This window comes from Malaclemys terrapin, chromosome 5 (assembly GCF_027887155.1).
Source record: "Malaclemys terrapin pileata isolate rMalTer1 chromosome 5, rMalTer1.hap1, whole genome shotgun sequence".
Classification (NCBI taxonomy): Eukaryota; Metazoa; Chordata; order Testudines; family Emydidae; genus Malaclemys; species Malaclemys terrapin.
Window position 1 is genome coordinate 53,848,789 of NC_071509.1, and position 25,543 is coordinate 53,874,331.

At 41.6% G+C, this 25,543-nt stretch overlaps 1 protein-coding gene across 1 annotated transcript in view; it reads left to right on the forward strand.

The window, feature by feature from the left end:
• Positions 1-25,543, forward strand: part of CRACD (capping protein inhibiting regulator of actin dynamics) — a 132,406-nt gene that overhangs the window by 78,531 nt on the left and 28,332 nt on the right. Inside the window, exons 4-6 of the mRNA XM_054029589.1 lie at positions 7,421-7,556; positions 13,796-13,960; positions 18,888-18,956. Of these exons, the coding sequence (XP_053885564.1) occupies positions 7,421-7,556; positions 13,796-13,960; positions 18,888-18,956 (370 nt within the window). The remainder of the gene's footprint in view (positions 1-7,420; positions 7,557-13,795; positions 13,961-18,887; positions 18,957-25,543) is intronic.

Here is a 25,543-nt window from a genome sequence, read left to right on the forward strand (position 1 = left end):
GAAATCTTCATCTAATTTCAAGTCTAAACTTCCTGATGGCCAGTTTATATCCATTTTTTCTTGTGTCCACATTGGTACTGAACTTAAATAATTCCTCTCTCTCCTTGGCATTTATCCCTCTGATATATTTATAGAGCGCAATCATATCTCCCCTCAGCCTTCTTTTGGTTAGGCTAAACAAGCCAAGCCAAGCTTCCAACCTTTACCCAGAACCCAAGGGTATTAAGACAATTCTACAAGAATCATAACATTCCTTTCTTCTCCATTGCTCCAGCAAAAGTCCAGCAATTGTATCTTTACATTTGCTAAATTGTATCCTCAGTTGCATGTGTATGTGCGCCCCATTGAAGAATTTGCCCCCAAGTGTTTAATGCTGCACATTCAAGATGTGAAGGTTCTTTCATATTTGTGTTTCTAGCAACATGAGACTAGTCAGCATAATGCCTACTTTAGTGGAAGGGTCTCCAAAGTTTTAATATAGATGTCCAGTGTTTCTTTAGTAGGCTCTGCTTAGTAAAATACATTTTTAACAGAACCACATAAAAACGTAAAGATGTAAAATAGCTATCAAGTCCATCCCTGCTTAATACAATAACAAATAAAATAAAATAAAAGTTTAATTAGAAATATCTATGTGATTCTAGTTTGAATCTGCCTTTCTGGGAGCTGCCTTTCTGTTTAACTGCTGGATGATTCAAACTATGTACAGTTGAAACAAGTAACTCTAAGATTTTCTCTTAACAAAAGGATTCTCTAATTTGCAGAGGCAGGAGCTATTGATGATATAGTTGTCATTGAATGTAAACTAGTCTTTCTTAATATATTTGTGTTGTACACGTCAACTGATCGTCTTTCCCTTTTGATCAGGCCACATACATCATTCACCAAATGTCACAGCCCAACCTGGACACGGTGTATCAAAAATGGAGAAAAATCAGTTTCCTGGGGTGGGTGTGGGTTGGTTTTTTTACTATTGTAACAAATTTAGGGTTGTGCTTTTTCCTCCCAACTATCACTTATGTTCGTTTTCTCTAAATGTGGGTACTGAAGAGCTAAACTTTAAGTTCATTAGTGCTTCTGAAAATGATGCAATAAATAGCTCAGGGGCTCACCAGACACTGCTGAGGGGCAGACTTCTTGAGAGGTGATCACAGCACAGACATTTGTCCTGTAACTGGCCCATTAGTTTTGAGGGCTTAAGTGAGACCTACCGGATGGATAGGTCTTGTGCTGGCCCTCTGGAGGGGAGTGAATTTCATCCCTTAATCCTGATTTCTCTTGCAACACACTTGAATTTCTAGTAATGGGCCTCTATCCAGAAAAGACTGCTTGCAAACATCCCATATTATGATATGTACACATGGGAGACTAGCTGTTAGAGAATTTGAATTCAGATTTCCTGAAGTGAAAGTCTAGTACAGTAATTTACTGTTCTACCTTACTCCATGGCCCTTTTCTACTTTTAGGGAACATAATGACAAAAGACCTTTGTTGAAGCCACTGCTTTATGTTAACTGAATTATTTTCTGTTTTCCCATCAGATCTCTAACAGAACTAGCAGCCTTATTTCTGTAGATTTGGGTGGCGGTGACTTCCAAATCTAAGTCAAATGCAGCTAAATATTGCAGAAATCTCATTATAACATGTGATCCTACATTCTTTCCACTATTCAAGATGGCCAAGATTTCTGCACTATTGAACCCAAACCTTGGTGTCAGTTTGGACTCTAACATCAAAATCCTAGTTTAAACCTAATCCGGATTCAAGCACCACCCACCTGATCCATCGCTAGTTACATTATACCAAATATGTTTCACCTTATTTTACCTTTCATTTTGATACCACTATGTGTTTTCTAAAAATAATTTTGTAAAGTATTAGACTAATTGGATGTTTTTAAATTCCATCCAGCTCTCTCAACAGTTGAGAGCTCAAAATGAGCTGTTTCAGCAACCACTAAAAATCTCTTCTTTTTACTTTCAAGTTTTTCTTTCTTGTGAAAATTATATTTTAACAACCATAAGAAATAGAAGCTGAAATGTGTGTTTTTAGTTTTACAAAAAACCTCAACATTCCTCTTAGTCACCAAAGGAAAATAATTGCATTGTATTTTCAGAGATCTGAGGACACTGGGTGTGTGGCAATGAGAACCCAAACAAAAGAGAGAGTGAAAGTTAACTTTGTTTTGATCACTAGAAAACTGACTTTGAAAAGCTACGTACTGGAAGTGAAAGTGAAACAATATTCCATGCCACTACTGATCTTTGAAGATAACTTGTTTTAAGAATTCTCTAAAAGTGCTTTGTATTTTACTACAGCACATCCATAATTCAGTTAATCCAGTCAGTTTTCCACAAATGAGTTAGATCATGAGTCAATTATTTTCAGTACGAACAGGCTCTGAAGTGTCATCAACTCAATATTACCAACTGAAGTGTTAATAAATTGCTGCTATAGCTGACCCAAGTTTTCTGGAGGCAGTATTAGAGTATGGAACAGACTGATGCCTCTAAATGTGGTCAGGATTGTCAAGGTCACAGATTCAACTATAGAAAGCTATTCTGGCATGCCTTTTAGTTGAGGGGAAGGAGGGTTTCTGAAAAGTAGTCTATAGACAGGGCCGGCTCCAGGCACCAGCTTACCAAGCAGGTGCTTGGGGCGGCCACTTTGGAGAGGGGCGGCACGTCCATCTGTTTGGCGGCAATTTGGCGGACGGTCCCTCAGTCCTGCTCGGAGCGAAGGACCTCCCGCCGAATTGCCGCCGCAGATCGCGATCGCAGCTTTTTTGTTTGTTTGTTTGTTTGACTGCTCGGGGAGGCCAAAACCCTGGAGCCAGCCCTGTCTATAGAAGCATGTTGAGAGGAGGGTTTGGGTGGTGGTGGTTGTTTGTTTGTTTTTTTTTGGTACAATGACTGTTGAGCAAATCTTCATGGACAAGACTAGTAGTGATAGTGAATGAAACACAATTATACCTCTTATACCACATCTTAAAAAATCTAGTCTTTCTGAAGAAAGAACATCATAGGAATAAGGCATGAAAGAAGAACTTTTATAATATGATCTATTGAACATGCAGTTGGAAGGCTTTGGAAAGAACTGCAAGCTGAAAGTGAGTAAAACATAGGCCCTTTCTGTACAGTTTACGTTCACTTATAGAAAATACAGGTTATACTAATATATAAAGGTGTTCTACCCAAGTAGAAATTTAGGCCAGAACACAGTTTTTAACCTGATTATAACATGGTTGGTCCCCCATGGTTAAATACGGGGCCAGACAAACCGTATTTAAACCATGCTTAAACTGCAGTTCAGGCATGAAAAGTGGCTTTATAGAAATGGCATTTTGGGGCTCCATGTTGTATTGTGTTCCAGTAATTTGGAGCTAATTCAGCTTACAAATTAAAAAATAAAATAAAATCTAAGCAACAGCCCTTCAAATTCAACCTGCACTCTGAGAATCAGATTGGGCTCTTCCCTTCTCATGTGTCTGCATCTGTAATTGATGATTTTGCAGGCTCCCAAAAAGATCAATGCAAATCATTGTCTTCAAGGAAAGCCTTAAATTAAACTTGTACAAATGTATGGAAGGCTGATGGATTTGCACAGCTGTAACTGACAGATCAATATTGCTTAATTGTTATCTGATTCGCAGGTAAAGCAAGGACGTATACAAATCCTGATTCTGAAAACAATTCATCACACCCTTTTAGTGCTTGAAATGTTACCATTATCTTTTAATTTGCTGTGTGAATATCCTTAAAATTAACAGGGATGGATTGGGGATAAACGTGACCTGGTTTAATTAAAAATGTGGAGTCTAAAAACTTCTCTCTGGGGAAAAAATGGTGATGGAAAAAAAATGGAGGAGACAGTGCATGTCCCCAGTGGGTGGCTGAGAAACAAAGTCAATGGTCACTGAATGATGCTGCTACTAGAAAAACGTGGGCGGGGGCGGGCCCTTAAAGCACAGTATATGGACTGGGTGATGTGTCCTTAATCCAGCACTCATCTCAATTGACACAAGTAAATACTAAATGAAAATGCCCATTAGCTCTGCTTTGAGCAATACTGTCCACGTTCCCCTTAGCTGCTTCATGTTCGATTTGTGAAAAGGATGGTGGTTTCTGTTTGTAATGTTTCATGTGCACAGTTTTTTTGGTTATGGATTGTGTGAGCCCATAAACTGCCTCCCTGTGTTTCCAGTTCAAACAAGTCCAAATTAGTCATAGGGGAAATTCAGTCAACACTACCAAATTTCTCTGGGTTTCATATCAAAAACATTTTGCATCACGTGGCTTCAGAAGTTGGCCCAACTGGGTCCAGACTTTTTCTAGAGCAGAGGTTCTCAAATTGTGGTCCATGGGACCATTTGGTGGTGGTCTGCAGAAAGACACCAGGTGCTAGTTTCCTGAGGCTCTCTAGGGAAGTGTGGTTCTGCAGCACTCTCTTGTTCCTTAATGATGCAATATCAGACATTCAAAGAAGGGTTGGATTTGTTTTTAAAAAAGATTTTTTTAATAGAATCTCTGCTACAGATTCCTAAACAGGGATGCATGTAACTTTATTAGGTAAACAGGGAAAGGCCATGGAATTATTTTATCTATAATAGGTGAATGGCATAAATGAACTGTTGTATTTGTTTTCTTGGTAAAAGTGTTATGAAATATTGAACTGCTCTACATTTGATTGATTATTTCAAATGCAGTGTGCTGTTCAAATATTAATTTTTAATAAAAATATGAGTTGCTTCAGTTTTGATTTGTCTACATGGGGGGAGACAGTTTAATGAGTTGGGCTCCCCTGCCCCCCAAAAAAGTTTTATTAAGGATTTATTGGGTTTTAAAATAATCTGTATATATATATATATTTTTAAGCCCCTTTGCACTTTGCCTGTAAGAAATTTTAATATAACATCTGATATGAACAGAAAATGTAGTGGTAGTTGGTTATTAGTAAATCTTTATTTTAATTTTTAAAATATAAGGATTGTGCCCATGGAGTTAAGCAATGATATTAGGCTACTTTAAATACATTCCCAGCAAACTTTCTCAACAGCTGAATATGACTATTTTGAAAACTTAAAAACCATTACAAAGCATGGGGGGAGGGAGGTGGGAGCAACTCATTTAATATTTTATATTGTACAATGTAAAGGGTTTTGTATTTGTGTTTTACTCTAGAAACACCAGGACTGTCAATTCTGGTTTTCCCTGGTTTTCCTGGAAGACTTGTTGAAGTTTTCAGAATATGCATATTTTTTTGCCTTCACATCTTAATTCGAAGGAACAGGATGATTGAATATTTTAACAAAAACATCTTTTCTCCAAAATGTCAATTCCTTTTTGAAGTTTTAAAAAGTCAGGCTATTTTTCCACACTTAGTTCTTATGATATCTTTATTTTACTAGTTCTCCATCTGCTATAAAATATTCCAAACTAGTCATGGTATGAATTTCTAATATAAAAAAATTCTTTAAAAACTCACGTTTTCTTTATGCATTGTAAAGAAGCAAATAAGGACACTTTTGTTAATCCCCTTTCTTGTGGATTGAGGAGACATAGAATTAACTTGTTAGCAGCATGATGTTCCCTTGGATACCATCTCTATGTAAATCCACATGTTTCTGTGGTATTTAGCAGTGACATAAGAGAGTCTTCCAGTATATATTATTAATCCAAGTGGCATGGAATTGTATAGAAGCTGCTACCCTCTAGAACAGGCATTTGGTGACTTAGCAAGTGATGGTATCATCTTTTGTATCAAAGCAATCCTACATTCATGCTGATATGTAAGAGGCTTCTGGCCATTCAGACAATTGACTTCAGCAGTGCAGTTCTTTAGAAGTAGGCAAGTAAGAGTGCATTGGCTTCCTCTCTCTGTGTTACAGTAAGTGATGTCTTCATGTGAGGCTAACTTTTCTCATTGTATACAGTTACCAAGTTGCTACATGAAGGCAGGCTTTTTAAATATGCTGTTTGCTCTGTGGCTGCAGTGTACCAGTCAGAGGGAAATAAGAAATTGGCATAATGTTCTCTATCACAGTTCACATCCATCATCATCATAAAACTTAGAGTGTACCCTTATAGCAATGTTCACATTCAGTGTTTTTCATGAACATTAATTTAACTTCTCAACATTCCTGTATTATCCCAAGTGTATAGATGGAAAAAACAGAAGTAAAGAGGCTAAGTGATTTTCCCAAGAACACAGAAGCAATCCTCATCAGAGCCAGGATTAGAATTAAGGACCACCTAATTTCTAGTTCCCTGTTGAAATCACTAGACCTCTCTCTCTCTTCATCGTGTAATAATCCACCTTACTCCTCCATTCCTGGATCCTGCCTTGAGATAGAATTTGGAGTTTGCAATGTCCATGAAACATTCGTAACTGGTCAATGAGATCGCTCAGTTAGATGAATGATCCAGCAGCCAGAGGTTGGGGACAAGTTGGCAGTTTTGCATGAAGATTGGCTTTGGTTATGCTATGGGTGGGTTCACTTCCCCTGAATTTTGCTTCAAGTTTCTGGTTCAGGCAAATGAAAAACTCACAGTAAAACTCAATTGATACCACCATGGTTCACCTGGTTTTGCATTTAACCTCACTCTTGCCCAACAAAACAAAACAAAAAAACAAACAAAACTCCTGCAGGTTTTGTGTAGTTTTATGTGAAATTCTAAATTAATACTATGCCCAGACTTCCTTGAGAACCTGGAAACTTTTTGATAAATGTAACAAAGCCAGGTGAGTTTCATAAGGTTAGAGTTTTCATTATGAGCATGTGGCCTGTCTCCAATTTCAACAGGTCTCTTTGGAAACGAAAGCTACTTGTGTGCAAAAATCTATCTTATGGACCACCCCCCATTTCAGACTAGGGCAGGAAGAATGTTCAAGTATGAATTATTTTTCCTTTCAATTAAAACTGCTTGTGCTTTACAAAATATTACTAATCACTTCTGATAAAGTTAATTTCTTTCTTTTAGGGTCAGTGTGTATACATGAGGAAAAAAGTCCCAGTTTTATTTCTTGGTCTTTTCCTCTTGACCAAATGGTTCATGTGACAATGTTCAATACACAAAGAAATATCATTAAGTAGCATTTAATATATAGTATAGAATGTGTGTATTTAAAAAAATCAAATCAATAAAATCCTACCAAAACAACCACTCTACTCTGCACACAGTTCTCCTTCTGGGCAGTGGGTGAGAGAGAATGAACCATATGTGACAGATGTCAGACCTGTTGCTTAAGGCACTACTGCGGGGCACTCAGATACTACAGTGATGAGGACAGTATAAATATCTAGGTAGAAGAGAACAGAGAAAAGGATATAGGCCAGGGGAGTTACTGTAAGAATAAACTGCAGGAATCATTTGGGGTATCTTTATAAAATTAAGTACTGTGTATATGAATTGCATTTCAGGTCCTCCAACTATACTATGGGCACTCGAGCCTTTTCCCATGACAGTATTTTTATACCTGATGGGCAAGCAGAGTGTGAGCAGGCAGTCCAAGCAATGTCACAGGACAAAATCCTAGGCAAAGTCAAAACCCTTCAGGTAAGAAGGAAGAAGCATGTGACTATGCAGGTGTAAATGTTTTTTTAAAAAAATGTTCTTTTCATCATGTGCCATAGCATGCTAAGCTTGTAAGAAGACTGGTCGCTTCCCTGAAGAACTTAGGGGCAGATCCTCAGCTGCTGTAAATTGGCATAGCTGCAGTGGAGCTATGATAATTTACACCATCTGAGGATCTGCCTTTACAACCTCTGGCCCCAATGCTGTAAGTAAATACGTGCACCCTGCATCCATGTGGTGCAGCATTAAAGTGTACAGGGCGGGACGGGACTCCATGTGGATGTATGCGTTCACACACACACACACACACACACACACCCTGGACCAGCCTGCGGAGTCAGGGCCTAAGTAAACAAGAGGAGGATAACGGAATACAACTCAAAGATTTCCTTTGTGTTTTTTGTTTTCCTCTTTTGCCCTTACATATTTCCCCATTAATTTTTGTTAGTCCTTGCCTTTTAGTCACTTAACTCATGTCCATCGGTTTCTTGATTCAGTTTGTTTGTATACTTTCCCATTGTTTTTCAAATGCATTCGACTTTTTGCAGGATATAGAAATAGTCAATCCCCAAAGGTCTTACTTTTCATTTGCCTTCCATTTTTGTCCATGGGGTTCTAAATGCATACAAAACAAGGCTCTTGAGGAACCTTGCTACTGCTCTTTCGCCAGTCCACCTGCATTTCAGATGCATTCAGTTCTTCAAAATAGATGAATACGTAAATGGCTTCCTTCTTAAATAAAACCATACCCTGCTGTTAAGAAATTACTTACCAGCCCCCCTTTCATGCCTGTCTTCCGTGATTCCCATCTCATTAATGCACTAATTAATTTTGTGCTCTGAAATATACTTGAAAGATTCTCTCCGTATTCCTAATTGGACTTTGGAAGAGCTGAAGTAGAGCTACCTTTCAAAAATTCATCTGTTTTTACAGTGGGCACAGGACATGCTGGGGCAGGACTTTGAGAGCTTGTCAATGCTGTGTAACTGCCCACTCACAGGGGCTGAATTGGAGGTTGGGGGGAAATTAATTGTATTCCTCTAACCTCTGCTCACAAACCACACTGTGCCCACTTGAGATGCCAAAATGAGATACCAGACAAGATAGTAGCTGGAAAGTTCTTCAGGGTCAAGTAACTGGCTTCTTTTGGACTTTTTCATGTTTCAAGGAGTTGATAGGTGTGCTTCAGGAAGCATTAACAATTCCCATTAATAGTGGGTATACTTTTTCTTCACTGGCTTTCACCAGCCAGGAGAGGCATGGATCTCTTATTGTTAATTCAAAATACATTGTTGCATTGAGAAAAGAATAGACATAAAAAGCAATGCATGATGATACTTACAAATGGCAGGTAGCGTTTAGAATTAGGTGACCAGAAAACATAGCGATACAGGAAATTTGGAATCATTCTAAACATATCTCAGGGGACTATTATATATACAGCCTTTCAGATTCTGCCTTTGGTTCAACAGGAAAATACCATAAACTAGTAAAGAGAACATAATCTTTTCCTTGTCTGCATCTCACTTTCAGATGACAAAGTAATAATGAGCTGTTTGTGATTTTGACATTTAGTGCTCAACATTGGAGATTAAAACGTTGAAAGAAAATTGGCCAGGGGAAAGTTATTAATGGAGTTTATTTGGTTAAAATAAATGTATTTAAAAATGCTAGGAGTAACTACAGAAAAGTTCTGTGCCCTGAGGAAGCCAACTCCATGCAGAAATGTGGGCATTTGTAGATTTTCAGCCTTCAAACTAATTTTTGTAAATCTGAGTGAATAAATCTTTGATCTTGGGAGTAATTTTGAAAACTGCATATGAACCACAAAGCACAAATGTTCTACCTCCTGGGAATCTCAATAAAATAATTTTTAAAACCTCATACATATGGATAGGCATTTTCTTACAGCACAGTTCTCAAACATTTCAGATTACAATACAATTCTTTAATCTGAACAAATAAGATACAGTTTCTCTTTTATTGCACATACCATTCTCTACAATAGCTCTATTCATAGGCATCCACCAATGTTCATAGCAGTTTGTACATGTGAAATGTCATAATATGTGCAGAACAAGGCACCCCATCCATCTGTCTATTCCTCAACACTGGAATTTGTATATAAACAGGCACATTTTGTAAGCAATAGATCCAGAGAGACAGCCGACACATTTTCTCACTGAGAGCCAGATTCTGATACCCTTACTCACATTGAATACCTCACTCTGAGAGTCGTCCCACTGGCTCCAATGGGGCTACTCAGAGCAAGACAACTATCTATTGTATAAGGGTATTGGAGTCTGGCCCTAAATTAAGGGTTCATTTTTAATTTAAGAAAGAAATTGCTAAATTAATATTTAGGTTCTGATTCAGTTTCCGCTAAAATCAGCGATAGTTGAGGGCACTCAGCAATTTACTGGATCATACCCTCACAGGGCCATTGTTTTGTTCTGCATGTGGAATTCCTGTTTAATCTCCAGTGAGGGTATGTAAATCCAAGGTAGAATGCAGACCTAGAGAAGGAAAAGTCTGAAAAGACTGGCATCAACTGACTCCTCTTAAAAGGAGTTTTTCTATTGACTTCAGTGGGACCAAATTTCCTTCTGGGTATCTAAGCAGGTGTGACTTTCTGCCATTAACTTGGTCCATTTAACCACACAAGTTATGTTTGATCATCCACTATCTGGATGCAGGTGGGCAGCAATACCTGTGCATACCTGAGTGAGGAGGTGGAGGAACATCAATCCTAGTTCATCAACTTGGTGATAGAGAAATTCTCTTTCACATGCCCTCCCCCCCCACCAATTGGTTTGGCACTATGGGACATTAATGGCTTCAGTTAATTTGGCTAAGATTTAGACAAGAATGCAAACTTCTGGATGGTTATGTGAATTGAGATTGACCTGAAATCCTTTGAGGTTTACCAATCCTCTCAAAAACTGTGTTTCCGTGCCAAGTTCTCACCTTACCATTCTATTGATTCAGAGTTGAAATCATGTCTTTGCTTTACATAATTGCTACTATAACCTACATTGTGTCTATCTTAAATTCAGAGAGGTAAATTCAGGGCAGAGGTCTGTGCTTGTAATTGACATTCACATGAAGGGAAGTTACATACTTGAATCCCTGCTATAAGCATTCCTTTGTGGAGATTTTCACAGTGATAGGGCGGTCCTCTTTGGAGAATTTCCTGTCCTTGAAAGAGAGTAAGAAAATTACCACATAGTCTTATCTCTCTTCACTGGATGTGGTTCCTGTAAATATTCAGAAAGAAAATCAAATACTAAAGTGTCCTCTTTCCTATTCATTACTTCTTCTAAATCTCATGCTAAAAATATGTTCTCTTTCAAACATTTGATTCTTTTAGGCATACATAACAGAAATTAATTTCTGTACATTAAAGGGGGATCTCATTCTGTGATCTCTGTGTAAGCCGAAGTCATTACTACTGAAAAGCACCAGGCAGAGGCTCTGTCTCTAGACAGCCATAAAATGCTCCTTGTTTTGTTAACTTTATCCTTGGTGCAATTCAAGATTACTTTATTTATAGTATCAGGGAGTAGCCATGTTAGTCTGTATCCAGAAAAACAACAAGGAGTCCAGTGGCACCTTTAAAGACTAACCGATTTATTTGGGCATAAGCTTTCGTGGGTAAAAAACCACTTCTTCAGATGCATGGAGTGAAAATTACAGATGCAGGCATTATATACTGACACATGAAGAGAAGGGAGTTACTTCGCAAGTGGAGAACCAGTACTGACTGGGCCAGTTCAATCAGGGTGGATGTAGTCCACTCCCAATAATTGATGAGGAGGTGTCAATTCCAGGAGAGACAAAGAGGAGATTTTGGAATTAATTGATAAGCTTAACAGTAACAAGTCACTGGGACCAGATGGATTTCACCCAATGTGAAGTTGCAGAACTATTAACTATGGTTTGTAACCTGTCCTTTAAATCGGCTTCTGCACACAGTGACTGGAAGATAGCTAATGTAATGCCAATAATTTAAAAGGGCTCTAGAGGTGATCCCGGCAATTACAGACTGGTAAGTCTAACGTCAGTACCGGGCACATTAGTTGAAACAATAGTACAGAATAAAATTGTCAGACACATAGAAGAACATAAATTGTTGGACAAAAGTCAACATGGTTTCTCTAAAGGGAAATCGTGTCTTACTAATCTATTAGAGTTCTTTGAAGGAGTCAACAAACATGTGGACAAGGGGGATCCAGTGGACATAGTGTACTTAGATTTCCAGAAAGCCTTTTACAAGGTCCCTCACCAAAGGCTTTTACGTAAATTAAGTTGTCATGGGATAAAAGGGAAGGTCCTTTCATGGATTGAGAACTGGTTAAAGGACAGGGAACAAAGGGTAGGAATAAATGGTAAATTCTCCGAATGAAGAGGGGTAACTAGTGGTGTTCCCCAAGGGTCAGTCCTAGGACCAATCCTATTCAACTTATTCATAAATTATCTGGAGAAAGGGGTAAAAAGTGAGGTGGCAAAGTTCGCAGACGATACTAAACTGCTCAAGATAGTTAAGACCAAAGAAGACTGTAAAGAACTTCAAAAAGATCTCACAAAACTAAGTGATTGGGCAACAAAATGGCAAATGAAATTTAATGTGGATAAATGTAAAGTAATGCACATTGGAAGAAATAACCCCAACTATACATACAATATGATGGGGGCTAATTTAGCTACAACGAATCAGGAAAAAGATCTTGGAGTCATCGTGGATAGTTCTCTGAAGACGTCCACGCAGTGTGTAGAGGCGGTCAAAAAGCAAACAGGATGTTAGGAATCATTAAAAAGGGGATAGAGAATAAGACGGAGAATATATTATTGCCCTTATATAAATCGATGGTACGCCCACATCTCGAATACTGTGTACAGATGTGGTCTCCTCATCTCAAAAAAGATATACTGGCACTAGAAAAGGTTCAGAGAAGGGCAACTAAAAAGATTAGGGGTTTGGAACGGGACCGATATGAGGAGAGAGTAAAGAGGCTAGGACTTTTCAGCTTGGAAAAGAGGAGACTAAGGTGGGATATGATAGAGGTATATAAAATCATGAGTGATGTGGAGAAAGTGGATAAGGAAAAGTTATTTACTTATTCCCGAAATACAAGAACTATAAAGGAATAAATGGACACAAATCGGACATCAGGAATGGTAACATACAAAAGCCAGTAGGAGAACACTTCAATCTTCCTGCACCTGTAATTTTCATTCCATGCATCTGAAGAAGTAGTATTTTACCCAGAAAAGCTTATGCCCAAATAAATCTGTTATTCTCTAAGGTGCCACCAGACTCCTCATTGTTTTTATTTATAGTATTTCAGAGAGAAGATTTTAAATCATCCCTGGAAAAGAAACAGGATTCAATGAAAGAAAAACGGGAAATGGAAAAGTTGAATGATGGAAAAGCTACAAAACTCACATTTTCTGTTGACCTACCAGTATGTGTTATAGTTCTGCTTCAGCAGAGCCTCACTGTGGGATTTCTGTGCTCTCTTGTACACCAATAGCCTTGTGGCATGGCAGAAGGGGATCTGCAGTGGGAATACATCTGGTCAAGATTTGCAGAAGTGACTAATGACTTTGGTAATTTAATTTTTGGGAGCTCAACCTGAGATACCTTAAAGGGGCCTGATTTTTTCAGAGGCTAGATGCCCTGCATTCTCTAAAAATCAGGTTCCTTTAATGTGCAGTATTGCTAATCCTCAAACATTTAAAAATCATGTCTGGTCCCCATAATTGTGAGGGTTTTTTTAAATAATAAATGTAGGGTTCTTTTTATGGCCTTCTGGGTTGTTACCTTTGAGGATGCAGTGGGTCATGAATTCAAGATTCTCTGCAACCATAAAGCCTAGAAATATACCTTTTTGTTTTTGTTTTAATGAAAGCTTGATTTTGATGTGTCCACATGACTCCAGAAAACACCAGTATTATGAAAGTCATAATAAAACAGCAAGAGTCTTTGTTAACTCTTGTCCTCCTCAATCAAGAGTTACTGCTGATAATTATGCTTCCTTTTCTCTGCCTTGTTGCAGTAGATATTGAATCTGGAGTTAGTTCGCTTCTTAGCCCTGGTAATCAGCCTGTGTATTTCAAATTGTTTGCAGACTATGCAGATTCCATGGGGAGAGATGGCATGTGCAGTAGAGTCGACTTATTTCATTTGTGATATAAATACATTTTTTCTTGTTTTTCAGCAACAGTTGTCCAAGACTATTAAATTTGGACAACCACCACAAATGACAATTTCTGAGAGGACAATGGAGGAGGCAAATGCTAGTTTAGAAGAGGACTTATTACTCAGTAGCCCAATGGAGATTGAGACTCAACAGGACACAGTGCTCTCGGACAGTGATAATAAAGTAAGCATTTTAAATGGACATATTCACTACATCACACTGTTATTGAAAGCACAGAACTCACTGGGGCATAGATGCCATGTCCAGTAAGCCAGAGCAGCAGGCTTTTTATGCGTGGACACACAGATTTAGTAGGACCTTTCAAATTCTGCGCCCTAGACTAATGACAAGTATATGCACTGGGAGTGATGTACTTGGAGTCCTGGAAGGGAGGCCGTGATATTAACTGTTCTAAAGGCCCACAGCTGACTTCCCACAGAGCAGGTGTCAAACATAGCATCTTTCTAAAGGTCAGGAAAAGGCTAGTGAGAGACAAAGAATACTGGATTTCACAGCGTGGGGGAGTTGTGTACAGGTGATGCATAGCAGCCTACAGGGAAAATTCTGTGTGAGAGGGATTGGAGCCTAAACCAGTTTGCCTATGGCAGACTGAGACTAGAACCCAGGCATACTGGCTGTCTAATGCTCAAACCACTGTACCTCCCAAGCCTCTGACATACCGGGCATATTGGGTAGTCTACGGGTACGTTGACACAGCAGCTAGGCATGTGCTTCCCAGCACAGGTAGACTGACGCACACTAGGGGCTTGTCTACATTTAAAACATCATTGCAGCTTTTCCACTGTAGTGCTTCAGCGTAGACTTTACCTATGCTGACAGGAGGGGTTCTCCCATCGGTATCGGCCAGTGGTCACCAACTGGTAGATCGTGATCGACTGGTCGATCCTGGAGCCTCTGACAGTCGATCACGATCTCCGGCCGCTAAAAGTCCGGCAGTGCCGCAGGGCTAAGGCAGACTCCCTGCCTGCCCTGACCCTGCACTGCTCCTGGAAGTGATCAGCACGTCCCTGTAACCCCTGGGGGGGGTGTCTGCACGTGCTGCTCCTGCTTGCAGGCACTGCCCCTCGGCTTCCATTGGCCGGGAACAGGAGCTGCGTGGGCGATGCCTGCAGGGAGGGGCAGTGCACAGAGCCACGGGCCCACTCCCGGGGCCACAGAGACGTACTGGCCTGCTTCCAGGAGTGGCGTAGGCCCAGGGCAGGCAGGGAACTGGGAGTCACCCGAGGTAAGCACCGCCCAGCAGGAGCCCGCACCCAAACCCCCTTCCTCAGTCCCCTCCCGGAGACAGCACCCTGAACTCCCTCCCGCACCCCAGCCCTGATCCCCTCCTGCACTCCAATGCCCTGCCCCAGCCCCTTCCCAGAGCCTGCACCCCAAACCCCATCCTGCACCCAAACCTCCTGCCCCAGCCCTGAGCCCCCTCATGGAGCCAGCACCCCGTACCCTCTCCCGCACTCCAACCCCCTGACCCAGCCCTGAGCATCCCCTCCTGCATCCCAACACTCTGCCCCAGCCTGGAGCCCCCTCCTGCACCCAAACTCCCTCCCAGAGCTTGCATCCCTCATCCCCTCCTGCATCCCAACCTCCTGCCCCAGGCTCAGCCCAGAACCCCCTCCCACACTCTGAACCTCTCGGCCGCATCCCAACTCCCTGCCCCAGCCCGGTGAAAGTGAGTGCGGGTGGGGAGAGTGAGCGACGGAGGGAGGCGGGATGGAGTGAGTCGGGCGGGGCCTCGGGGAAGGGGTGGGGTAGATCCTGGGTTGCACTTAAATTCAAAAAGTGATCTTGTGTGTAAAAAGGTTGGAGACCACTGTTATAAGTTACCACCTCCCTGAGGAGCGGTAGATATTCCATGGCAGAATTCTTCCATCAACCTAGCACTGTCTAGACAGGGATTTAGGTCAACTTAATGACAGTGTGGATTTTTCATACCCCAGAGCGACACTGCTATGCTGATCTAATTTTCTAGTGTAGACCAGGCCAAGTTCTGCTGAGCTAACACGCTGAAAATAGCAGCGTGGCTGCAGCCACGCAGGCAGTAGCTTGGGCTAGCCACTTGCATACAAACCTGCCTGAGCCCCAGGTACGTATTCGGGGAGCTATCCCGAGCTACCACTTGTGTTTCTGCAGCCATGCCACTATTTTTAGCATACTAGCTCAAGCAGACAATATCTACGCTGGGAAACAGGCTCCCAGCTGCTGTGTAGACATACCCTCTGGGCAGAAGGAAAGCATCTGTTCCCACCTGAGCATTTATCAATTGTGTTTTTTCTGTATATTTAAAACTGTAAATTCCTGAGAGCAGGGACATAATTTCCCTGTGTATTTGGAAAGCACTGTATCTATCCATTTAAAAAAATTATGATGCTATTAATGGAGAAAATGGCAAATACTGCAGCCCTCCTTCACTACACAAATCCTCAACAAACAGTAGCACTTCCAAATGAACTAGCACCTTTCTCTGTCAACTTCGAGCACACTGAGTGACATTTGGATCCCTTGCACAATGCCCTAGCAAAGGAGCTTTGTGCAGTGGGTGGCTGAGGAACATGGAATCTCTTCCCACTAATTCACAGTGGGATGTAGAGTCCCAATCTGTCCACAAAGCCCTCCCCTCACCCCGCCGCACTATTGTGGAGTTAAGCTCTGCACTCTGAAGTGCGTTCTGGAGTCCCCTTAATTGAGTTCTCAGATTCTTGGCTCTCCTGTGCAGCAGAAATGTATTGTTTCCACTGTATTTGTACCCTCCAGGGCTGCACAGGAAGTAGGGTTTGTGTGTCTCTCAATATTTTCCTATCTGACCCATGGGTTCCCTGCAAGAAGATTTGGCTGTCCATCTCCCATCCTACATCCCTACCCTTGCAGTAGGATGTTTGAATAAAGTTTGAGGGCCAGATTGTGTTTTTAAGTCACAGCCCTTGCTGGAGGGAGGTTCAGAGGAACTATGTTGCAGCCTGAGGAGGGATTTGGGTTGGCTCAACCAGAATTCTTCCCAAGGCTTCTCAGGGAGAGCATGCCAGAGCTGCAGTGGGTACACATACTCTACCACTGGTTGGCTTGGTACCACATTTCACCAGCTTTCAGTTGTTGCCATGCCCCTACACAGAGCCATTTGGAGGAGAAGCTATACTACACTCCCCCAAATGTGCACATGCCCAGAGCCAGGTTCCACCAAATTCCTCAACATTTGCTGATTTTCCTTTTCTCCTTCATTCGGCACTCCCTGTTCACCTTCAGTACAGTTACTGAATCATATAGAGCAAACTCTGCCTGGGAAAGGATTTCCAAAGAACTCACATCTTTTTATGTGTTTGTTTGTGTGTGTGTGCACGCACTATTTAAAAAGTACATCTACTCACTTGAAGCTTTATAGCGCTTGATATAAAAATATTTTGGATTTTTCACACCTTGTGTGGTGTAGTTATGCCGACCTAATTTTCTAGTGTAGTTCAAGCCTTTGTATCTTCTCTGTGCTTCCATTTGTACACAGGGAATAAGAAGGCATATGCATCTTTTGTACAGCACTTGGAAAGCTACAGATTAGAAATGCTAAGTATTGTTGGTGCTGTATTTCTTATATTCCATGTAGTTTTTCATTATTATTGTATAGGTAAATGGATTAATGGCTTCAGTTCTCAATTTGATTTGGCATGGGTTTGAAATGCTAATTTTGAGGATATATACTAATATCTGCTAATGAGTCATAAAAGGAGAATCACAAAGTATACATAAAATATGTCAGAATTGAAAAACATGGGATTAAAAATCAAGCCAGTCATTTTATATCAAAGATACAAATAGGCTATAGTTCGTATCACAGAAAGCTTCACAAGCTCTTAGCTAAAAGGAATCACTTAAATGTGCTCTATAATGCATAAACATTTGAGCAATTATAAAAAGACTGTTAAGTTAATGCCCTTAAATGATACAGTAATACCAAATTTAGGGTCCCAGTACTTTCCCATGCAGAGAACACCCTGCACCCAGGGTTTGCTTTTGGGGGGCAGGGCATAGGGGAGTGTTGCCTCCATGACATGGTGTCCAATTAATTCCCTCTTGGCCCCACTGAGGGCACAAGGAGGGGGATTGGGAAGGGGATGAAGGTCAAGTTGCACTGAATAATTTTCCCCACCAAAGCAAAGCAAGCTGGTCTGTGGATAAGGCATTGGACTAGAATGTAGCAGACCTGGGTTCTGTTCCTGCCTTAGCTACTGACCTTGGGGAAAGTATTTTGCCTCAGTTTTCTCTTACCCTTTGTGTGCCTTGTCTAGTTAGATGGTAAACTCTTTGGGACAGGGACTGTCTCTTACCGCATGTGTGTACAGCACAATCTTGGTTAGGGCCTCTAGGTGCTATACTAGTACAAATGGTTAATAATGAAGTTCCTGCAGTCTTCAGGAATTAATGCAGTTCCTCCTCCAGGGCTTAGAATCCACTCCCATAAGATGGGTTCTGATGGCAGATAGCGTTTAGGAGAGCCATGGACAGCACTACTCTTGCAGCACTAATGAACCCTTACGGATGGAACTAAAAAGTCAAAGGGGCCTGCCTTTCTGTGGATCCCATTTGGCTCCAGAGGAAAGGAGTTCACAGGAAGCATTGGGTGAAATGCAATATTTCCACTCCCCTATGTAGATAATTTCTGCCTAAGAGAGGATGGGACTTTTAATTCCATTTTATCTGGTCCATGCTTCAATCAAACTAATACACTGATTCTAAATATGACAAAATGTATTCAAAACTGCTAGAAATCTTGGTAGGTCGCATTTTGCTTTGGTGTTTAGCACTAGATAATTAGGTTTAAGAATAAGTGTGAACTCTTATCATTTAGCCTGTGTAGCCTGTTGGCTCTGATATCTACAGACTCTTCTTTATAGAGAGCTACAAGATTATAAAAGTGTAGAAGAGAAAACAGTGTTACATCAGGAAGCAGAACTGTGCATCTGTCAGGCCTATAGTGCTAGTGGGGATGGAGGAAAAGTCCTAATAGGCCTTTTCACTCTCACTTTGTGATTGCACTAGATCTTTTAATCATGTTTATTAAATCCTTTACATTCTAATATCTAGGTGTGCTAATCTTATTTTCTAGTTAAGTGACACGCCGGATTCATTAAGCCCTATGCATGTGCCTGGGACAGGACATGAAGTAGAGAAGAAGGTAACAAAACATGAATAGTTAATTGAAGTTGTATCAAATCCTTTTCTGTTTTAATTACTTTTTCCTCCTTTGTTTTAATTTATTTTTTTAGAAAACCACCAGTTATTTTATTGCTGTATTCAGGTTTATTGTCCCAAATTCATCCAAAACTGCAGTGACACTGTACAATTCTCATGTACTGCCTTTGAGGAGACACTGGTAAATGAGTAGTGACTGAAGCTGGGAAGTCTGTTTCTATGGTAATAGATGATGACAGAAAACTGAACATAGCTCCATTCATCTGCTCTTCAAACATTCGAATTATTGCAGAGCCATCATTTTCATAAGTACTTTTACTACTTTATTATGCCTACATATCATTTAATAAGGCTATGCAAAACATTTCAAGATCTTTAAACAACTGATTCTCTGATAAACCTGTGTTTAACCTTTGTGGATTTCAGAGCTGTCTTGAAAAAAAGATACTAATTTTTCCTCTGTAGAAGACTTCCCCTCCCTTTCTGAGTTCACACCAATTGCAAATCTAACAGTGGTAGCTAAATGGACCATGTGGAGAGACTTTTGATTTTTGTCACCTCTTAAAGGTTAGTTTCTTGTGTACTCACTTGTAATTTTCCCACTATAACAGCATTTGCTGTTGCAAGACCTATAGTAGATACAATAAGATTCATCTGCCAGGGCTTCAGCCAAGCATTGTAAGGTTTTTTTCTTTTTGCAGGGTGCAAAGTGTTTTCAGTATGGCTGGAAATAGTCCCAGTCCTGCAAACGCTTACTCATATGTACAACCTTATTCATGAAAATAACCCTGTTGTGTTTAATGACAGCTGCCTACATGAGTGAAGTTACACTCATGCATAAGTATTTGCAGTATCTGGGCCCAAGTATTTTCAGTATCTGGGCCCAAATATTTGCAATCCAAAAGACACAGCATGGGCTCTGATTTGATTCTCTGATTTCAACAGGAGATTTTCATATACAATGAGAAATTTTACTTGTCACTTTATGCTTAAAACTCAACACCAGTTTTGAGGAATGTATACTTTAGTGTCGCCTTATACCAATTAAATATAGCTTTGGAAACTCATGTAATAGTAAGTCCAACCCAACTGATTCAGGCCTAAAGGCTGAACATAATAACTAAAATACCTGAAATACAACACTCCATATGTAAGCAAACCTGAGATTTTAAAAAATAATAAATGTTGGGTTCTTGTTATTTCTCTACTGATTTCTGAGGTTTTAGCATGTCCTCACATAATATTTTCAAGCTTTTCTCCACAACCATGAAATCAAGAAACTTAATTTTGTTTTAAATAAAAGCTGAGAGTCTCTCCAGGTTGGGCTTAAAGAAAAACATCAAAATATTGTGAAAGTCATGATAAAATCATGAGAGTTGGCAACACTAAAAAATGTGACCCTGCTGAAACTTTAGCTGCTAATCTGTCTTCACAGCTGATTAATAGGAGTTGATAAAAATTTGTAATGTTAGTTATGCCCCAGTTGGGGTATCCAATTAGTATGAATGAAAATTATTTCCTTAGTCATTGAGTGTTTCTCTAAAACAAAATACCAAGTTATTTCTTGAAAGTTGTTAATAAATTAACACATCTGAAGATAAACATTTTTTTTTTTTTACTGCTTAAACTGACCAGCTGTCCTCATTTGGTTCACTGTGTGCGACCCAGGAACCTCTTGGTGCCAATTGGTGGAGGGCACAGGGAATGCATAGGATTTTACAGGGATCCTGGGGTCAGATACATCCATATCAAGTTAACCAATGGGTGGTATGTAAGGTCTCTATCAAGAGTCAGTAGCCCAGTGATCATCATAATCATTCTGAAATGTTATGTACAGATAATATTTAAGAACTTATGTATCCACACTGGAAATTCTTCTTTGAGTGCTGGTCCCTATGTGTATTCCACTCTGGGTAGACCTATGCTCCATGACCCCGGAGCTGGAGAGTTTTGAAAGCAGTGTCCATTGGTCCACACATACGTCCTGTCTCACCTCATGCCTCTGACCGAGAAGATAAAGGGTGGGGTGGACCAACCATTCCCCAGTTCCTTCTCACCACTGCATGGTCTTGGTCCAGTGTCCAAAGCTTTGGTTTTATTCCTTTATTTGTGAACATTTATATAGATATCTGTAAATAGTTTTTATAAGTTTAGAGTTTAAAGTTTTATCTGATAGTTTTTAGTGTTTTATAGTTAGTCTCCCTGACCTTGAGAGGCCCCGTCCCTCCATTACCCTGCTTTGGGTATTGGACTATGCCCAGGACTTGGGGCTTCAAAATTTGTGCATCCTGCCCATGCTCCTTCTCGATCAGCAACGAGCACCAGTGCTGTCTGTACTGCCTCGAGGAAGCCCACAGCGTAGCAAGGTGCACTATCTGTCGTTCATTCCTCAGTTGGACCTGGGAAGGATGGGAACTTCGCCTTAGGAAGCACCTAATGGAAAAGACCTTAAGGCCACTGTCGGACCCAGGCTGGACCCACCCCGTACATCAGCCAAGCTCAGCAAGGAGTGCGGGTCCTGCCACAATGTTCAACTCATGAGTGAGGAAGTGCACACCCACAGATTCCTCAGCAGGGTCTTGTTGGTGGCAGAGCAGGGAGCATGCCCAAATCAAGCAAGTCTCTGAGCTCAGCCCTTGGAGCTTGAACCTTGTTCTGTCAGTACTCACTAAGCCTTCCCTTGAACCATTAGCTTCTTGTTCCATGTCTCTCCTAGGGTTGCACTCCTGGCAACCATCACCTCAGTTAAGTGGAGTGATGAGCTAAGGTGCAGCTAATAATCTGGCTGCACTGCTTCTCTGGGAGCAGCAAATCTGTGAATACTGCAAGTGTCCAGGGTGGAGCAGGAGTTGGATGGTCCAGGGGGGACATGCGGGGGATTGGGGTGTGCCTATCACTAACCTGTAGAGAGACAGTGGGAGTGCTTGCGTTGTCTCTGGCTGATGGAGTTGGGAGCTGACCCTTGGCAAGCACAGACAAAGCTTCCTCACACTAAGGTCAGGTGGTAGCGAAGTGCCTCTCAATCCTGGGTATTACCTGGGAAGTGTCACGGTAGCACAGTTGGCAAGATCTACACCCCATTTTCCGGTTAGCCAAGGGTCACACTCCAAACACTTATATACTAAACTCAAAAGTCAGAAAATTGGAAACGGTTAAAGTAAAAGATTACAATTTGTTATTTTCCATTTGTATATTTTGGGTAAGAGAAATAGAACAAAGGAAAGGATGGGATGAATAAATCAGAGACATATGCTAAACATACCAAGCGTCAGCTGGCAAAACTGTGCAGAATGTGTCTTAAATGCTACAGATCAAATATGGAGGGATGAAAGCTTTGTTCCTGGAAGATAACAAGTACCAGGAGGAACTTATTAATCTATTAAAAGTGCCCGAGCCCAAAAGAGGGGCAGATTTAAGGAACCAATCTGGCACAATTCCCAGTGAAACAGCAATGCAGTTAGTGCTGGTCAAGATAAAGATCAGAAAACTGGAAATAAAAGAGAGAGCCCAGGAAAGGGAGATGGTAACAGAGAAGCAAAAATGGGAGGCATATGAACAGCAGCAGGAAGCAGAGAAAGCAGGACAAGAGGAGGCCCACCAGAGAATACTGGAGCTGGAACACCAAAAGCGTGAAGATCAAGAGAAGGAAAGGGAGCAGAGCTTAAAAAGCTGGAAATGCAAGGACAGAATCCTCACCCATAGGTACTCCGCACCAGGGATCACCCAGCTGGGACAAACTGTGCCCAAGTCACTAGGAGACTGATAGCATTGAAGAATATTTGACCACCTTTGAAAGGATATGCAAGGTACATAAAATCCATGGTGACCAGAGAATGACTGTGTTAGTCCCCAAATTGACTGGTAAAGCTTTACATGTGTTCAATTATATGGCTGTAAATGATGTTATGTTGTATGGTCTGTTTAAAGGGTCAGTGTTTAAAAAGGTTTCAAATTACACCAGGGGCATACCACCTAAAGTGTAGAAATTTCAAAAAAGTTAATACAAAAAAGTCCCGAGCAGCTGTGGAAGCTGCAGCTGATACTGCTGATTTATACCTACAAGTGAGACCATTCATAGAGTGCACGTGCTCAAGAAAAGGTCAAAAGCTTGCTGTAATAGGGGTCCCTGGTTTATTCCTGGGGAAAAGGAGGGTGAGGAGAGAACTAAGCTCATACCATCCCAGTACCAGTCATCTGCTGGTAACCCTAATTATCAGACTCCAACCCCAGGGGACGGCTGAAGAAAGTGCTACTTGAGTAGTCTCTTGAACCCATGAAGAAACAGTGCCTCAGTAATGGGGAGTCCAACTACAGTGCCAGATCTTCCCAGGTTAATGCAGCTACCCTTGAGTTGGAGACTTCAGTGGTGACAGAGGGGATTCCAGTTAATTTTGTCAGGTCTGATCTCCTTGAGGTAGACAAAGAGTTTAAGGAGGTTCAGCAAGGACAAGTGCAGAGTCCTGCACTTAGGATAGAAGAATCCCATGCACTGCTACAGACTAGGGACTGAATGGCTAGGCAGCAGTTCTGCAGAAAAGGACCTAGGGGTTACAGTGGATGAGAAGCTGGATATGAGTCAACAGCGTGCCCTTGTTGCCAAGAAGGCTAATGGAATTTTGGGCTGTATAAGTAGGAATATTGCCAGCAGATCGAGGGACGTGATCATTCCCCTCTATTTGGCATTGGTGAGGCCTCATCTGGACTACTGTGTCCAGTTTTGGGCCCCACACTACAAGAAGGATGTGGAAAAATTGGAAGGAGTCCAGCGGAGGGCAACAAAAATGGTTAGGGGGCTGGAGCACATGATTTATGAGGAGTGGCTGAGGGAACTGGGATTATTTAGTCTGCAGAAGAATGAGAGGGGATTTGATATCTGCTTTCAACTACCTGAAACGGGGTTCCAAAGAGGATGGATCTAGACTATTCTCAGTGGTAGCAGATGACAGAACAAGAAGCAATGGTCTCAAGTTGCAGTCAGGGAGGTTTAGGTTGGATTTTCGGGAAAAACTTTTTCACTAGGAGGGTGGTGAAGCACTGGAATGGGTTACCTCAGGAGGTGGTGGAATCTCCTTCCTTAGAGGTTTTTAAGATCAGGCTTGACAAAGCCTTGGCTGGGATGATTTAGTTGTGGATTGGTCTTGCTTTGAGCAGGGGGTTGGACTTGATGTCCTCCTGAGGTCCCTTCCAACCCTGATATTCTATGAACAGGGGGAGGCTTTTTGTAGAAGAGGGGAGGATGTACACAGAAGCCCCATTTAGTAAAAAAACAAAAGTCCTGGGGAGCCCTATAAACAATTGATTGTGTGAAGCTCATGCTACTAGCCCACGATTGCCCTTTTGCTGATCGCTTGGGAACAGAGTTATGAAAGCTTAAAGAAAAAATTCTTTTGGCCTAATATTCAAAATGATGTAAAGGAAAAATCTTGTGACTTATGTCAAAAGCAGAAAAAGCCTCTAGGGCACTGCAAGACTCCTGTGCATCCTTTACCAAAGAAGAATTTTTCAGGATTGCCACAGATATCACCCCAGCCAACCCGGGGTGGGAGGGGATGCGGAAGGTTTCTATTAGTAATGGTGGATTTTGCCACCAGATAACCAGGGGCAACTGACTTGTCTAATGTGGAAGCTGAAACAGTTGCTAAGGCACCTTTCTCAATATTCAGCAGGGTGGGTTTTCCAATAGACATCTGATTTTGCCGGGGGGGGGGGGGGGGGCAATTTTATGTCCCAGCTATTGGGCGAGTTGTGGAGGATGTGTTGGGTAGAGCAATTGAAATATGCCCCATATCATCTAGAGACAAATGGGTTACTTGAGAGGTTCAGTGGGACCCTGAAATCTATGCTGACAAAGTATGTAAACAAGAGGGCAAGTGACTGGGATGTAATCTTGCACTGTCTTTTTGTTTGCTTACCACACAGTGCCACAAGAATCCACATGGTTTGCCCCATTTGACCTCGGTATGGGAGAAAGGTCAGAGGTCCCGGATCTCAGTAGAGGGAGGGTGGCACTGAAGCAGAGGGGAACTGGTGGCTGAATAAGTGCAAAGGTTTTAAGGAGGATTTAAAGCAGGGGTGGGCAAACTATGGATTGCATCCAGCCTGTCAAACCTTTTAATCTTGCCCTCGAGCTCCATTGCCCCACTCCAGCCGGGGAGCGGGACTGGGGGCTTCCCCTGCTCCGCCCACCCAGTGCTCCAGTCGGGGAGCAAGGCTGGGGGCTTCCTCTTCTCTGCCTGCCCAGTGCTCCAGTTGGGGAGTGGGGTCGGGGGCTTGTCCTGCTGCTCCCGCCCAGCGCTCCTGCGTGTTCATGACCGGCATGGGGGCATGCATGTTATTCCAGCTGCACAACCCAAACACGCCTCACATGCCATCAGAGCCTGGAACATGCAAGCCCACATGCCTGCTACTTGTTGGCTTAGGTGACTCTGATGTTTTAGTAGTGTTAATTTTCCATTGTTGAAGATAAAACAAAGAGTAGTTGGCCAGGGAGTGCTCAGTGATGGTTTTCAAAGTTGTGGGGTGTTGGGACCTACATGGGAGGAGATTTCTGAAAGCAGGGGGCTGGTGAAT